Genomic DNA, 15482 nt, shown 5'->3' on the forward strand with positions numbered 1-15482 from the left:
CTTTTTCTTGATATCTACAGACGCAATGAATTTGAGGGTAGGTGTCACTTCTCACCACATCCCTTTAACAAATCTCGTCTCTTAATATCAAAATGACATAGTCTTTGAAGGACTAGACTGTGATGTATCTTTTACATGCTTTGCCAAGGTTGGTGTTTAAATAACAGTTGGAGAATTTGGTTAAACTTTTTTTTTTTTAAAGATTTATTTATTTGACAGAGATCACAAGTAGGCAGAGAGGCAGGCAGAGAGAGAGAGAGGAAAGGAAGCAGGCTCCCAGTCAAGCAGAGAGCCCGATGCGGGGCTCGATCCTAGGACCCTGGGATCATGACCTGAGCTGAAGGCAGAGGCTTTAACCCGCTGAGCCACCCAGGCGCCCCTGGTTAAACTTTTAAAGAAAGGCATATTTCTTGTTTAAATCTCCTGAATCTGTGGTAACAGGTTAAGCACCCCCCACCCCCATTCAAAGACCCTTCTGGAATGATTGGTTGGCAACAGACATTATAGTGTTTGGTTTCTTGGTTAATGGATAAAGATCAAATTCTCATTATAGGACTTTTTTTTTTTTTTTTTTTTTTTTTTTTTTTTTTTTTTTTGCAATGAATCGCTTAAATGCGTATCTTATAGCTCTGGTTCAAATGTTGAGGGGCTAGAAAAATTAAAAAAAAAACAACTCGTCGTCCCTGCCAACACGTTGGTTTGTGTGAATCCCAGCTCAGTGAAACCTTTCAGGCATATAATTTATCTTTTCTTTGGCCTATGTAGTAAATGCTTCGTTTGTTCATGAATTCTGGCCTTGTTTTAATTATGCTATGCTCTGAATGTAGTTTTATGAGGCACAAAAATAAGATTGTCATTCTGCAAACACAGAAGATTTGTGTGCTTCTCCCAGAATGAAATGGTGGCATCTTCCTCCCAATTCACGGCTCTGCAGGTTTGCGGTCGGAATTCCAATCCAGGAAGAAGCAGGCAGTGAGACTGGGGGGAAAGGTTTGTGTGGGTGAGAGCCGAGGGACAGCTGACACGGCGGAGCCCAACACATAATCTACACTGAGAATCCGGAACCGACACACTGACGGCCATTTATGCACAATGCGGACTCCCACCAAGAAAGCCCCAGATGGGGAAGTTTTGTTCGTGTTACTTTCTGAGGGCTGGATTCCCTCATTATGCTCCTGGAAGAACTGATTCCTCCCCCTCCCCCGCCCAATACAGACCATGCAGCCGGCGGTCGGATGAGACATCTCAATAGTCAGAAGGCTGTTTTCAAGACCTTTGCGGATCGATGGATTTGAGTATCCGCATGTTCACAGACTGAAGGAGACACAAATGACTACCTCCTGGTTTTCCGTGTTTTATATGTGTAGGGTGCAGAGCGGACCCTTAGTATTCAGATTCCAGTGATATGCCGCTAAAAACATGGGCATCTGTAGTGTAACAAAACCAAATGCAAACCTCACCGGTGAATCTGAGGGAGTCAACTCACTTTTTTCAAAAGGAGGTAAGTTCCAACTCGCATGTCTTCAGAGAGGTCCCTGTGACTTTCAAATATCGTCCACGGGCTAGACTCTACCAGATACTTGCGCATGCTCCCAGCATAAGACCCCATCTTTTGAATCAAATCTCATTCTGGAACTCATTCCACTCAAATTCAGGTGCTGGTCCTAAGAGCCTTTCATAAAAAAAGCTAAGTGGATAAATTCCAACTCTAAAGTGTCCTGCACTTTTCTTAGACTAGGAATGGATTGGTTGCTTTGGGCTTTTATGGTTAAATACGTTCAAGGGTCAGGTATCAGATCCTAAACTGGTTTCCTTAATTAAGGTGGGGGGATTTGGAGGAGTCACTAGACACCCGCCCCAAGATGGGCAAAGCTCAGTCCTTCATCCTCTTCCCATAAATAACTCCATCTTTTCCTGAGGAAAAGATGCTGATTCCGGTTGGCTTTGGATGCCCAAGTGAAGGGAACATGTCTTTATGCACAAAGTTGTAACTCTCAAATGGCCTTAGGAACCAGGACCAATAATGAGAACTCAAGAGTTTCTGCTCAGAGTCAAGCAGTAAATTATTTCTCACATATTCATGAATATTGATGACTAGTTTCTAGCCCCAAGACAAGCAACTTTCCAGTTCCAGGTCTATACTTTGCTGGAAGTTTCCCTGAGCCTGCGAGGCCAATTCTCTTTGTATCTGCATATCTCCTGCAGCACTCAGCCTCCCCAAGGAGAGCACTTGGCACCTTGCACAAGAATCTCAGGGCTTTTGTACCTCTTCTCTGGTAGGACCAGAAAGTCCCTGAGGACAAGGGCTCTGTCACGGCCATTCCTCTAGCCTTGTCTCACCTGTAGCTGGCAGGGTCACACTCAGTAAAGACGTGATGCCCAGATGCGTTTGAAGACCTACTTTGAATTATACAGAAAGCTCTTCAGTTGGCCCTGAGCTGGAGCATTCGGGGAAGCGGCCATTTGAAGGATAGTTTTTAAACTTTTGAAAGAGAATCTGAAAATCAGCTCTTGGCATAGAAATTCACAGAAGCAGCAAGAATGCCGATAGTAAGAACCTGAACACACACGCCTGACTGTCTTTCCCCAGTTGTAACTGTCCAGAAAGTTGAACTCTTTCCTAACATTTAAAATATAATTCTTGGGGCACCTGGATGGCTCAGTGGGTTAAGCCTCTGCCTTCGGCTCAGGTCATGATCACGGGGTCCTGGGATCAAGCCCTTTGTCAGGCTCTCTGCTCAGCAGGGAGCCTGCCTTCCCGCCTTCTCTCTGCCTACTTGTGATCTCTGTATGTCAAATAAATAAATCTTTAAAAAATAAAATAAAATATAATTTTAATGTACCCTCCTGGGTACATTAAAACCACAGACTAAAGTGAGAGTCGCTTTCCTTAAGAAGGATAATATACGTAGTGTTTAGTACAGAGCCCAGTATACTGTAAGTGCTCAATAAAAGATACCCAGTGCTATTAGTAACAGGGCAGCGCAATTAGTTGTTATTTAGACAAATAAATTGGCAGCCATGATACAGAACCCTGTAATGAAAAACTGAGCCCAACTAATTTTTTCCTGCTTCTAACCTTACTGCTGACTGCATTCCCAAATTTGGAAAAAATACTGTTATTTAAAAGCCCAATGACTAAAATACATTATAACAACTTTTATTTCCTTTTTCATTCAAGGAGTTCCTTTCTCAGCCCACATACAAACAAACTGTCTTAAGATAAAAAGCCAATGCTCTTTTTTTAAGATCAAAAGAACCTGCCTTTTTTTGTGCTGGGGAGAGAAAAAAAGGAGCTGATTCCGGACACATCCTTAAAAAAATATCTAGTTTTTACAAAGATATGACTCCAGCTTGTTGGAAAATAATTAGTACATAAAAGAGCCTGCCCAGAGCTATAAAAGCTCTTTATTTAAACCCACACTTTAGTGCAAAAGATAGTTAAAGATCAATCCAGGCTATTAAAAAGAAGAAATGAAATGTATTCCAACAAAAGCCTATAAACACACGGAATGGGGAACAACCTACTGAGACCAGGCAGGGTAGTGAAGTCTTTCAGGGACCATTTTTATTCTGCTAATGCCTTTCCCTCCAGACTCCATTGATCATAAATGTAATCTGTCTTCCTCTATCTTTGATAAATGGAAGGACGGATTCATCTGTATGTAACTCACCTCCTCTCTTCTTTTACACAAACCAGACGCCACAGCTGTTACTGCTCTGCAAACAGATGTTTCCACCCCCAGAAACACGGGGGACACTCCACCACGATGTGCTATTTGTTCTAGAGGGGTCGACGGCTTGAGACCTTGTCGGGGCGCTTGGTGACTGTAGAGCCATGTAGGTGCCTTTGTCTCAGCCCCTCGGAGCCCCCCTCCCAGAGCTGGTGCTCGCCAAACGGATCGCCCCTGTCCAGCACTTACCCTCTCTGCAGGGACATCATCGGATGGCCTGGACAATCCGGAAACCTCCTGGGCTTGGTCTTGATGCTCTGCACCCTCGGCTTCCTGGTGGCTGTCGGCTGGTGCCTTTTCCCGTCCCTTGTCCAGTTTGAAGAGTTTGTCCAAGAAGCTGGAGTCCCTAGGCTTGGAGGGGGCCGCTCCTCCGGACTCAGGTGGGGCGGGCGCCGGTCCCCCCGTGGCAGAGAAGCCTCCGTCCCCGGCCGCGCTCTGGCCTGGGGTTTTATGTGGGTCGCGCCCCAGCGCAGCTGCCACCGGAAGTACCACGCTCTCACTCGGTTCTTTGTCTCCTGGAGCGTTCCTGGAGCTGACATCAAGCTTCACTGATCCAGTGGATGAATCCGTGGCTTGGTCTCCAGTACGTCCTGGTACAGGCCGCGAGAGTGTCAAGAAAAAACGAGATTTAGCAGCTGGGGCCTCGAGTTTGGCCTCCTTCCCAAGATTCTTCCCGTTGGCATCTGCGACAGCGCTGATCTCCATTGTCTTGGGGGAAGAAGTGGCCACATTATCCTCCTTGACACTGATTCCCAAGTCGACTGTAAACACAAACACAAACAGCGGTTATTCAACCCGGCGAGGAAATTCAAGGATGGATAATGGACTCCAGGCGTTTGACACACAGAGGCCACGATGAAGCGGGGGCTCTGCGCTGTCCGCTCACTCCGCGAAGCAGAGCTTGGTTATCTAGAACTCTGACCCTGCTCCTCTTGGGAGAGAGGAAGGGGGGCTTAGCGAGGAGCAGAGCCGGTTGGCGGAAGGCACACCCCAGGCACCGTACTGGGGACACTCGTGTTACTTCTCTGGTGGCAGGTTCGGAGGACTCTCGTGAGAAGCGAATTGTCATGATTTCACTGGGGAGGCAGCGTGGACTCTGGAGCTAGAACGAGGCTTCTCCACCTCGGGACTATGGACCTTTGGGGCCGGATCATTCTTTGCTGTGCCTCAGCCCCTAGATTAGCCGCGTCCCTGGCCTCAGCCCAGTAGATGTCAGTGCCCCCCCATGCCCTCACATTGTGACCATCCAAAATGCCTCCAGACACTGCCCTATGTCCCCTGGGGTGGCAGGGGAGGGGGGAAAAATCACTCACACGTGAGAACCCCCGAGCTAAATTGTCTCTTTGAATCTGAATTACTTAACCGTCTTGTGCCTCAATTTTCTGGCAAAGTGAGGCAAATGGTAGAACTTATCTCCTAATTTTGTGATGCAGATTACATGAGTTAAGGTTAGCTGTTATTATGACCCACGAGTCACAAAAGTGGCTGCCACAGGGCTTGGTCCCTGTCCACACAGCTGCGGGGTGAGCTGCTAAGTCGCAGAGTCTGGTTATGGACAGAGACCTGACCCCGACCTTTGCGCTCTGTCTTACCATCTGGCCTATGTTAGCCTAGGTTTTGGGGGTGGTGGGGGGAGATCCCATGTTGAAGACTGGAAGGGCAAGCGTCCACACAGGTTGGCAAATTAGACCTCAGGCCAGTATGGAGTCAGGCGTAGGGTAGGGTCCAGAGCTGCGTGAGGACGTGGGCTCCTCCTCCTCCTCCGGGGAGGGGCTGGCTTCCAGCATCCCGCTGTTTCTGCTTTGACCTCTGCCTGGGTCTCATCAAACTGCTTTCCTTTCCCAGGTGCCTTTTACAAAGCAGGGCAATATTCAGGAAAAAAGGAGAGACCATGAATTTTGGAATGAACGTTAAAGATCAAGATTCTCTGCTGATAAACTATGTGACCTTGGTCAAGTCACCAATAATCTTTGAACTTCCTTGCACAGAAGATGGGATGATACGAGCTCCCTTGCAGCACTCCTGTGACGGTTCAGGGAGAGGACGTATGCAAAGACTCCGGCACGCTGCCTTTTCGGTAGGAGAGGTTTGAGAACTGACAGATACTGTGATTGTCTTTAAAGATTCTCCCACAGCGTTGCCAGCATTGTGTCTTGCTTTATACAGCTGTAGCCAGGCGCTTTTATTTTTTAATTTTTTAGAAGATTTTATTTATTTGTGTGTGAGAGAGAGGGAGCAGAGAGAGTAAGCCCAACAGGTGGGGAGGGGTAGAGGGAGAAGGAGAAGAAGACTCCCTGCTGAGCAGAGAGCCAGACATGGGATTCAATCCGGGATCATGGCTTCACTGACTGAGTTGCCCCATAGCCAGTCACTTTTAAAATATGTTTACAGGGGCGCCTGGGTGGCTCAGTGGGTTAAATCCTCTGCCTTCGGCTCAGGTGATGATCCCAGGGTTCTGGGATGGAGCCCCGCATCGGGTTCGCTGCTCAGCAGGGAGCCTGCTTCCTCCTCTCTCTCTACCTGCCTCTCTGTCTACTTGTGATCTCTGCCTGTCAAATAAATAAATAAGATCTTAAAAAAATATATGTTTACAGGAAGACAGAGAAACGGACAAAAAGAGAACAGGGGAGAATCTTTTGGTCTGCTCATATAGCTCATTAATACGTGTGGAACACACACACACACACACACACACACACGGGTACACACTTTGATTACCAGTTGTTTTTGCCAAACTCTGGTAACACTCAGTGTCTAGAGTCAGGAACAAACAAAAAGGAGAGACAGGAAAGGGAGAGCCGGACCCCTGTCCGGTGGTCATCACTGAGGAGCACAGAAGGGACGGTCCACAGGCCAGTGACAAGCACTAGGGGTTCTTTACAATCTCAGATCCCAAGGAAGTCACCCTGTAGGAGCACTGGGTATGCCCATCAGCTCTTCCTCTCCCTTTCCCCATGCTTCAGAATTCATAATTGTGGTGAACCTTGCACTCAGGAAGAGAAGGCAGGAGGGAGAGCGGGAATAAGGGAGTTAGACGGATGTGTCAGGTGCCAAGTAAGCCAGTAGGCAGCTGAAGCATCACAGTGAATATAAATGAATCGTGGGGACAGTCCATGCCAGGAGAAGAGGAAACAGTTGACAAAAAGGCAGAGACTGAGATTCAAAACAAGGAAGGGGTTTTCAAAATGCCAAGAGCATCCGCCAATCTCTTTCTCTTTTTCCTCCCTTCCTTACTCTCCAGCCAGGAACCAAAATAGCGGTGGTAAGTAAGAGCGTTTCACTCAGAGAGAAAGTCTTTGGGGGGAAAAAAAATCTTCCAAAGGACAGACTTTTAAAATCAAGGTTAAAATTGGCACCTATCATTATATTAGTTTCAGGTGCACAACGCAGTAATCATTCGATACTGGTATACACGATGAAGTGACCGCCCCAGGAGGTCTGGTTACCATCTGAACCCCCTCCCAGCCCTCTTGACTTCTCTGATAACCACCACTCTGCTCTCTGTACCTCTAAGTCTTGTTTTGTTTGTTCATTCATTTTGCTTTTTACATTCCACATACAGTGAAATCACATGGCATTCATCTCTCTCTTGACTTATTTCATGTAACATAATATCTTCGAGGTCCATCCACATTTTTGCAAATGGCAAGATTTTCTTCTTTTTTATGGCCAAGTAGTATTCCAATATATCTCTATCTATCCACACACACACACATATATATACACACACACACACACACACACACATATATATATAGTCTTCCCCTTTCCCCTTCAGATTTTCACCAACACTTTTTATTTCCTGTTGGGTTTTTTTTTTTTTTTTTTAGTAGTCATTCTGACAGATGTGAGGTGATATCCTAGGGTGATTTGTATTTGAATTTCCTTAATAATTAGTGATGCTGAACACCTTTTCATGTGCCAGTCGGCCATCTGTATGTCTTCCTTGAAAAATGTCTATGTATTTAGATTCTCTGTCCATTTTTTAATCAGATTTTTTTGTTGTTGCTGTTGCTATTGAGTTGGGTTCTTCATACATTTTGGATATTAATTCCTTATTGAATAAATGATTTATAAATACCTTCTTCTATTTAGTGGGTTGCTTTTTTCATTGTGCTGATGGTTTCCTTTGCTATGCAGAAGCTTTTTAGTTTGATGTAGTCTCTAGACAGCCTTTTTTTTTTTAAGATTTTATTTCTTTATTTGACAGACAGAGATCACAAGTAGGCAAAGAGGCAGGTAAAGAGAGAAGGGGAAGCAAGCTCCCTGCTGAGCAGAGAGCCCGATGCGGGGCTCAATCTCAGGACCCTGACCTGAGCCGAAGGCAGAGGCTTTAGCCCACTGAGCCACCCAGACATCCCAGACTTTTTTTTTTAAGAGGCCAATATATTACTTGAATAAAGGATAAATTCTTTTCATCCAGGTATCTAGACTAGCCCTCAAATGCATTTAGAAATTACAGCCGATGCAAACTTCACCTTCTGATGTTAGAGAATGGAGAAAGTATTTCTAATAACTTGTAAGAACTAGGACTTTCTAGATGGGACATTCCATAATAATGAAGGTCTATCCCCCAAATTTGGGTGAGTGCATACTCAAGTCTAACACCCAGAGATTCTATTTCCTTTGCTAAAATGTTTACCTCCTACATGGGCACATGATCTAGGCTAGACTAATTCTTTGGCTTTTGCTGAACCCATTAGAACAGAGTAAATCTCTTTATGCTTAGGTTGGCAAACCAGTGGGAGTGCATTTGTAAGTGGTGGCCTTGGCCCTCACATTCACAAGCGCCTGCCCGAGAACAAACTCAGATGAAAGCAGAGCCTAAAGATTGAGGGAGGAAATAGCCAGTGATAGAATTTGAATGCCTGGATCCAGCTATGCCTGAAGCTGAAATTTACCATTATGTGGCCAACAGTTCTTCTTCTTCTTCTTTTTTTTTTTTTTCATTTTTGCCAGTTTAAATTAAGTACATACTCAGTGATTTGGAGAGAATTTTATGGAATTGGCCAGTAACCATTTCACTTGCCAAGTAATAGCAAATAATTCTCTTCCTGGGAAGCCTCTTCTCCAGACTCTTCAAGTCTGTCTAGGAGGCAGTTAGTATGGGAGGAAGGAGGGTAAAGAGAATGCAACGGGAGGAAGTAAGTTAGTAGAAGCTAGATAGAAAAGCCATAAATGCTTTGTCTTCACAGTAAAAGTAAAGGGAAAATACCCACTTCAGGAAACATATTACAACTTTTGAGACCTTCAATAAACATTAGAAATGAGATATGTCCTAAAACACCGATTTAAATGGACACGCATGTGTACAGGCATGCACATGCACACACATACTCACACACATCCAATCTGTGAGTGAATAGGAAGAAAACCCATTGGAGTTACAAGTTTTATAATTTTGCAAAGATGAATATTGTTTACATGCCTTCCTCATGTTATTACAGAAAGAATTTAAAAGTTCCTTCAGGACGATGGGAACCAAGCTTTCAGTTACTGTGAACAATCTTGAGTGAAGTTCATCTTAAATCTGGTTGCAATAAAAAGCTTTCTCATAAAGCAGACACACAGACGACATACCAAAGAGATTTTACTTTCCATGAAAAAAAAATGTGTAAGAGTTTAAGGGAGATAAAAAGGAATCAAGTGAGAATGCAAACAACAGCTCCCAAATATGTGAGAGCGTTGAAAATTTTGATCTTCTTAGTACAGAAAATATATTTTGTATTATGTGTGTGACTTTTTAAGAGAAAGTCATCATAGGCAGACATGTGATTGAGAACTTATCTCCAGTGGCATTTTGGTGTCATTGTTAGGACCTCGGTTTGACTCTCGAATATGAAATACAGATGGTCCTCGACTTACAGTGCTGGGACTTGTGTATTTTGACCTTACAAAGTGCAAAAGTGATACTCATTCAGCAGAAACTGTACGAGGAATTCCGAATTTCGATCTTTTCCTGGGCCAGCGATATGCGAGGCGACCCCCTCTAGTGATGCTGGGTCTTGGCAGCTCCCAGCAGGGTCAACAATGGGTACGCTGACAACCGTCTGTATCCTTACAGCCATTCTGTCTCTCCCTTTCGGTGCAACATTCAGTATATTTCATGAACCTGCCACAGTCAACACTTTATTACCAAATAGGCTTTGTGTTACATGATGTTGCCCAACCACAGGCTAGTGGAAGTGCTCTGGGCACGTTTAAGGTAGGCTAGGCTTCGTAGGTTATAGTAAATATATTTGTATTTTTGTATGTTTTATGTATTTATATATTTTTATATTTTATTTATATAGTAAATATATGTATATGTATATATGTATAGTAAATGTATTTTCTTTCTTTTTTTAAAGATTTTATTTATTTGAGAGAGAGAGAGAAAACATGAGTGGGTGGGGGGTGGGGGTAGAGGCAGAGGGAGAGGGAGAAGCAGAATTCCTGCTGAGCAGGAATCCTGACATGGGACTCAATCCCAGGACCCTGGGACCATGACCTGAGCTGAAGGCAGACACTGAACCTACTGAGCCACCCAGGTGCCCATAAATCCAATTCCAACATACAATGGACTTATCGGGAAATAGCCCCATCCCAGGTAGGGAAGATCTGTCTGGGATCTGGCTGAATTATTTTATATCTCTATGCCTCAATTTTCTTATAAAATGAGCAAGAAAATAACAATGCCTTCTTCAAAGGATCATTATGAGGATCAAATGAAATGTTTACTACAAGGTGGTTACTGCTTGTGGGTATGTGGTGAGTTCTTAAGAAAAATTAGTGGGTTTTTTTTTTGTTCTATCAATATATTATTACTATAATTACTATTTTATATCTCCAAATATAAGTCACAAGGAAAAAAATATTCTGATGGTTTAACCTATACATTTGAGTGCTCCGGAAAGACTTTTAAAAATAGTAATGATATGAATTAATTTATCTTCAAAAATCTAAGAATCTGGGCCAGAGAAGATTCAGGAATGTTTCCTACTCTCTAAGTATCAGGTATTCTCAGTCAGAGCAAGCTGCTTCCTCAGAGTTCTACTGCATATTTTAAACACACACACACACACAGTCTCTATTACAATATTCAGAAATTCTGAGGAAGGATTATCTTTTGGTTGTTGTTTTTTTTTTCCCCATGTGGCAAAGTTCAAATTTTCACTAGTACAACTGTTCATTCACTGAATGTTTCCCACGTGCCAGGCATTATGGTAAATGCTGTCTATAACAAGAAGCATTGTATTTATGTATTACAGCAAATGTATACACTAGGTACTATCACCACTCCCATTTTACAGGTGGGAAAATTGAGGCTCTGAGAAGAAAAGTCACCTTTCAGACATCATCCTGCTCTTAAGTGGTGGAGTCAGGATTAGAACCCATGTTTGCCCGATTCCAAAGCTCAAATCCCTGACATTTTGTTATAGAAGCGAGAACAGAAGAGAGGGAGAGAACAAAGCAGACAAAGTTTGGCTAATGGGGTTAGTGGATCTTCAAGAAACTATGCACAAGAGAATAAAGAAGAAAAAAAAAACATGTTTTCTCACATCTGGGAGACACTGGTGTGTGATTTTGTTTTATTTTAAATAAAAGTTAGATCATGTCATTCATCTGCATAAAACTATCCAAAGATGGCTTTACTCCAATTAAAATCAAGCCAGAACTCTACCCTGCCCAACGTGGTAGAGCCTCAGCTCAGCCCAGGTTCCTCCTCTTAATACACCAACCTCGTTCCCACCTGAAGCTCTCTGCACTAGCAGTTCTTTCCACCTGGGAATTCCACCCCTCCGATCTTTCCATGGCTACCTTGTTGTCATTCAAGCCTCAGGTCACCCTCCCACTCACTCCCTTTCTTCTTTGGGTTCAGCAGTCCCTTCCCTGGTCTCTGAAATGGTCTCATTAATTCATTTTGCTTCTCCTCCATTAGAAAGTAAGCCCAAGTAGACCCACACCTGGTCTGTCTTGATGACAGCTGTGTCCCCAGGGCCTCCAACGGTGCTTGGCATTTAACAGGATTACGTCAGGGAAAAGTAAGGCCGAAGTCCAGAGTCTGGGGCATAGCAAGTGCCCAGGGACCCTGACTATAATAATGGCGAGAGTAGCAACCCTTGTAGTAACTGGTGATGGCGGAGGCGGTGTTCTTTCTTCTAAAAATCCATATCCAAATCCTCCTAGTTCTTAGGGTTAAAGAGGGAAGCAGAGGCCACGATCATAATTTCGTTTACAAAGGAAGTGTCTGCTTACAAAAGTTATTTCCCCCTCAGACATCCCTTCCTGTGCCACACCGGCCTGTGTGTCAATATCCCGACCCATCCGGAAAAAGGACAAGTAGGGCGGAAATATAATGCACATGATCTGCAAAGGGAAGTGCAAACCTTGCAGAAGACGCAGGAGTTTGCTGAGTCATGGAAAGTACTGCTCAGATCCCACACGTGGCTCTTGTCGAGTGAGAATCTGGCAGAGTTCAAAGAGTTCACGGAAGAAGACAGGAAGGTAGAAGGGAAACTAGGTGATGACCCACTAAGCTCTTCAAAAGAGAATTATATTTGAGTATCAAAGGGTTAGAGTAGGCCCTTGGGAAAACTGATGAAGAACTCAAAAAGTTTTACAAAAAAGACCCTTCTGAGGTCCTGCTGCAGGAGTCAAATGACACATCAAACAATGGTGGCTTTCTGTGTTGTGCAAATGCATTTGTTGTTTTCTAGGTCTTGAGACGAGGATTCATGTGGCAGATACTTAGAGCATGGAGGGAGATGTTAGATTTGGACATTTCACGGATTGATCAGATTTCATGCTTTTCATCTCAATATGAAATAGCCATGATGTCCTGGCCAAGAAATTCCAGCATAAATAAAAGAAAGGGGGTGTCTTGAGCTGAAGGTTCTTGACGATCAGCTTGATACTACGCGTCTGCGCATCTAGCGATGGAAATGCTGGGTTTTAATGTTGGGTTCCAACATCATGTGGCCAAAAGGTAATTGTTCACCCTGTGCTCTCTCCAAAGCCAACAGTGATTTGCTAGTCACTGTGGGGTGAGACTGTATTAGTGGACCTCACCATTCCCACTCTCCTTTCCGCTCACAGATTTCCCGTCATTCATGTGCTGCAGAAATCTGGAACGTACAAAGATAATTCAAGCACTAAGCCACCATTGCTCCAAGGGGAGCCAATATTGCCAATGAAAGACACATTCAATATTTTTTTTTCTCAACTTGATTATAATACACATTTAACATCTGTTTACTACCCAAAACGATTATCTCTTAATTCTTTTCTTTTTCTGTATGGATCTTCCACCCTCATGGCAAGATAACTAGCATCTGTGACCCTGCATGGCTTGTCAAGCTTGGTTCACGCTCATACAGATACATACGAGCATCCCAGATATAGGTACACAAGGGTTGTGTTTGTTCTTCTTGGTTTTTACAAAAATTGAATCAGATTAGATATAGTTTTTTTATTGCTTTTATCTATCATTGTTACGGAGCGAATGTTCATGACCCTATGAAGTCCATAACTACAAATCCTAACCCCTAGGCTGGTGGTATTAGGAGGTGGGGCCTTTGGGAGATTAGGACATGAGTGTGGAGCCCTCATGAATGGAATTAGTGCCCTTATAAAAGAGGCTCCAGAGAGCTCCCTTACTCCTTCCACTGCTCGAGGACCCAGTGAAAAGGTGGCCATCTGTGAACCAGGAAGGTTTTACTAGACAACACATCTGCCTCAGTCTGAGGTATTTTTGTTAAAGCCACTTGAGTGAACTGACAATCACAGTTATTCCTCTCAGTCAATATGCCCGAATCTATCTTATTTTTTTTTTAAGTAGTCTCCATGCTCTGCATGGAGCCCAAAGCAGGGCTTAAACTCACGACCCTGAGATCAAGATCTGAGCTGAGATCAGATGCTTAACTAGCTGAACCACCCAGGTACCCCCCTTCTTATTTTTTTTAAATAACTGCATAATATTCCTTAGTATGAATATACCAAAAGATATTTAAGCCACTGCCTTAATCAATGACCATTTTGGTAGTTCCCAAGTAATTGTTTCCCTTTCTATTACACACAGTGCTGAGATAAACTTCTGTGTTCATAAATCCTAAACAAGTGCTTTATTTCTGTGAAACAGAGGCACAGATGTGCAGCTGCTACACCCAAATCGATGTGCACTTCATTTCTAAAAAGAGATACAGCCCGATTTCTTTCCCAGAAAGGGCAGTAGCGATGCACACTTCCAGCAGCAGGGTGACAGTGTGGCTTTCTCCCACTCCCAAGGGTGGCGGGGATCGGAAACAGCAAGAACATTGATCAGATACACAACATAAAAGACATCTTAAGTGGTAAAAACATACCAGGGGAGGTCACGTCTTATTCTGTCAGTGCCCTCTAAGGACAAGAACACCAAGGATAAGCCTTGGACATGGAGAGTGGGGTAGGTGGAATTCGTGCCCCATAGAACACTGCTGGAGAGTGACAATTATTAGTTTGGGACTCTGGGGACTAGGAGTAGCCAGCCAGAAAGCACTATGAGACAAGAGGCTCTGGGGAGAAGGACGGGGAAAAGCAGCCAAATCAAGAAGATGTGATATTCTCCAGAGTCGACACGTGAATGATCGGTGAGGACACAGAAAGATGCTCAACCTCATGGGCCATTAGGAAAAGGCAACCAAAACCACCACACGGCACCACTTCACACCCAGCAGGATGGCCGTGATGAGAAAGACCGACCATCAGCAGTGCTGGCGAGGATGCGGACCTAACAGAACCCTCCTGTGTTGGGGGGTGGCGGGAAGGCAACATGGCGGACTTGCTCTGGAAGCAGTTCAGCAGCTCCTCCGGAAGTTAAACACAGAGTTACTGGATGACCCAGTAATTCCACTCCTGGATACACAGCTGAGAGAAGGAAAACGCATGCCCAGGTGAGGACGTGTACACAAATGTTCACAGCAGCACTATTCACGAGAGCTGAAGGACTGGAAGCGGCCCAAACGTCCGGCAGTCAACGGATGAACGGATACCCAAGACCTGGCCTATCCGGGCGGTGGAGCTGTATTGAGCCGCAGGAAAAAATGAAGCATGGTGACAAACTATGACACGGGTGAACTTGAAAACATGGCGCTAAGTGAGAGAATCCGGGTATAAAATACACACATTGCAGGATTCTAATTACATGACATACCCAGAAGGGGCGGACGTCTCTCCATAGAGACGGAAAGCAGATTAGTGGTCGCCAGGGGCTGGGGGTAGGGCCTGCAGGGAATGACTGAGCCTGCCCCCCGTGTCTCGGGTTGGGGTGATGGAAACATTCTGGGGATAGTGGGGACGTGGTTTGTACTACCTCGTGAATATACTCAAAAGAACTGAACGGCAGGCTTTAAAAGGATGAATTTTGTGGTGGGTGAGTTAGATCTGACTTTGGAAAAAGAAGACATTGTATAAAGAAACATCCAGTGGGGGGAGTGAGTGGGGAATGGAACACCGAAGGTGAGCACGCGTTAAGAGGAAAGGCACACAGCTGGTTTTTAAGCATATGGAAGGATGCTCAACGTCATGAAGAGTTAAATATGAGCAAAATTAGGAGAGCTGGCTTTCCACCTATCGAACCGGTGAGAAGGGAGATATTTAGTAACCTGACGGAGGGAATAGAAGAACAGCCCCCATATATCATTGGTGGCAGTGTATTTTGGCAATCTCTGGGGAGGGGAACTTAGTAATATATACCAAAACTTAAAATTTCACAAGCCTTGTGAACTCTAA

General features: G+C 44.3%; 1 protein-coding gene across 11 annotated transcripts in view; it reads right to left on the bottom strand.

The window, feature by feature from the left end:
- BCAS1 (brain enriched myelin associated protein 1) overlaps positions 1–15482 on the bottom strand; it is a 94310-nt gene that overhangs the window by 57470 nt on the left and 21358 nt on the right. For all 11 annotated transcript variants that reach the window (XM_045980742.1, XM_045980735.1, XM_045980738.1 and 8 more), the window contains exon 4: positions 3924–4495. In XM_045980742.1, coding sequence (XP_045836698.1) covers positions 3924–4495 — 572 coding nt within the window. The remainder of the gene's footprint in view (positions 1–3923; positions 4496–15482) is intronic.

The sequence above is a fragment of the Meles meles genome, chromosome 16 (genome assembly GCF_922984935.1).
Source record: "Meles meles chromosome 16, mMelMel3.1 paternal haplotype, whole genome shotgun sequence".
In the NCBI taxonomy this organism is placed as follows: domain Eukaryota; kingdom Metazoa; phylum Chordata; class Mammalia; order Carnivora; family Mustelidae; genus Meles; species Meles meles.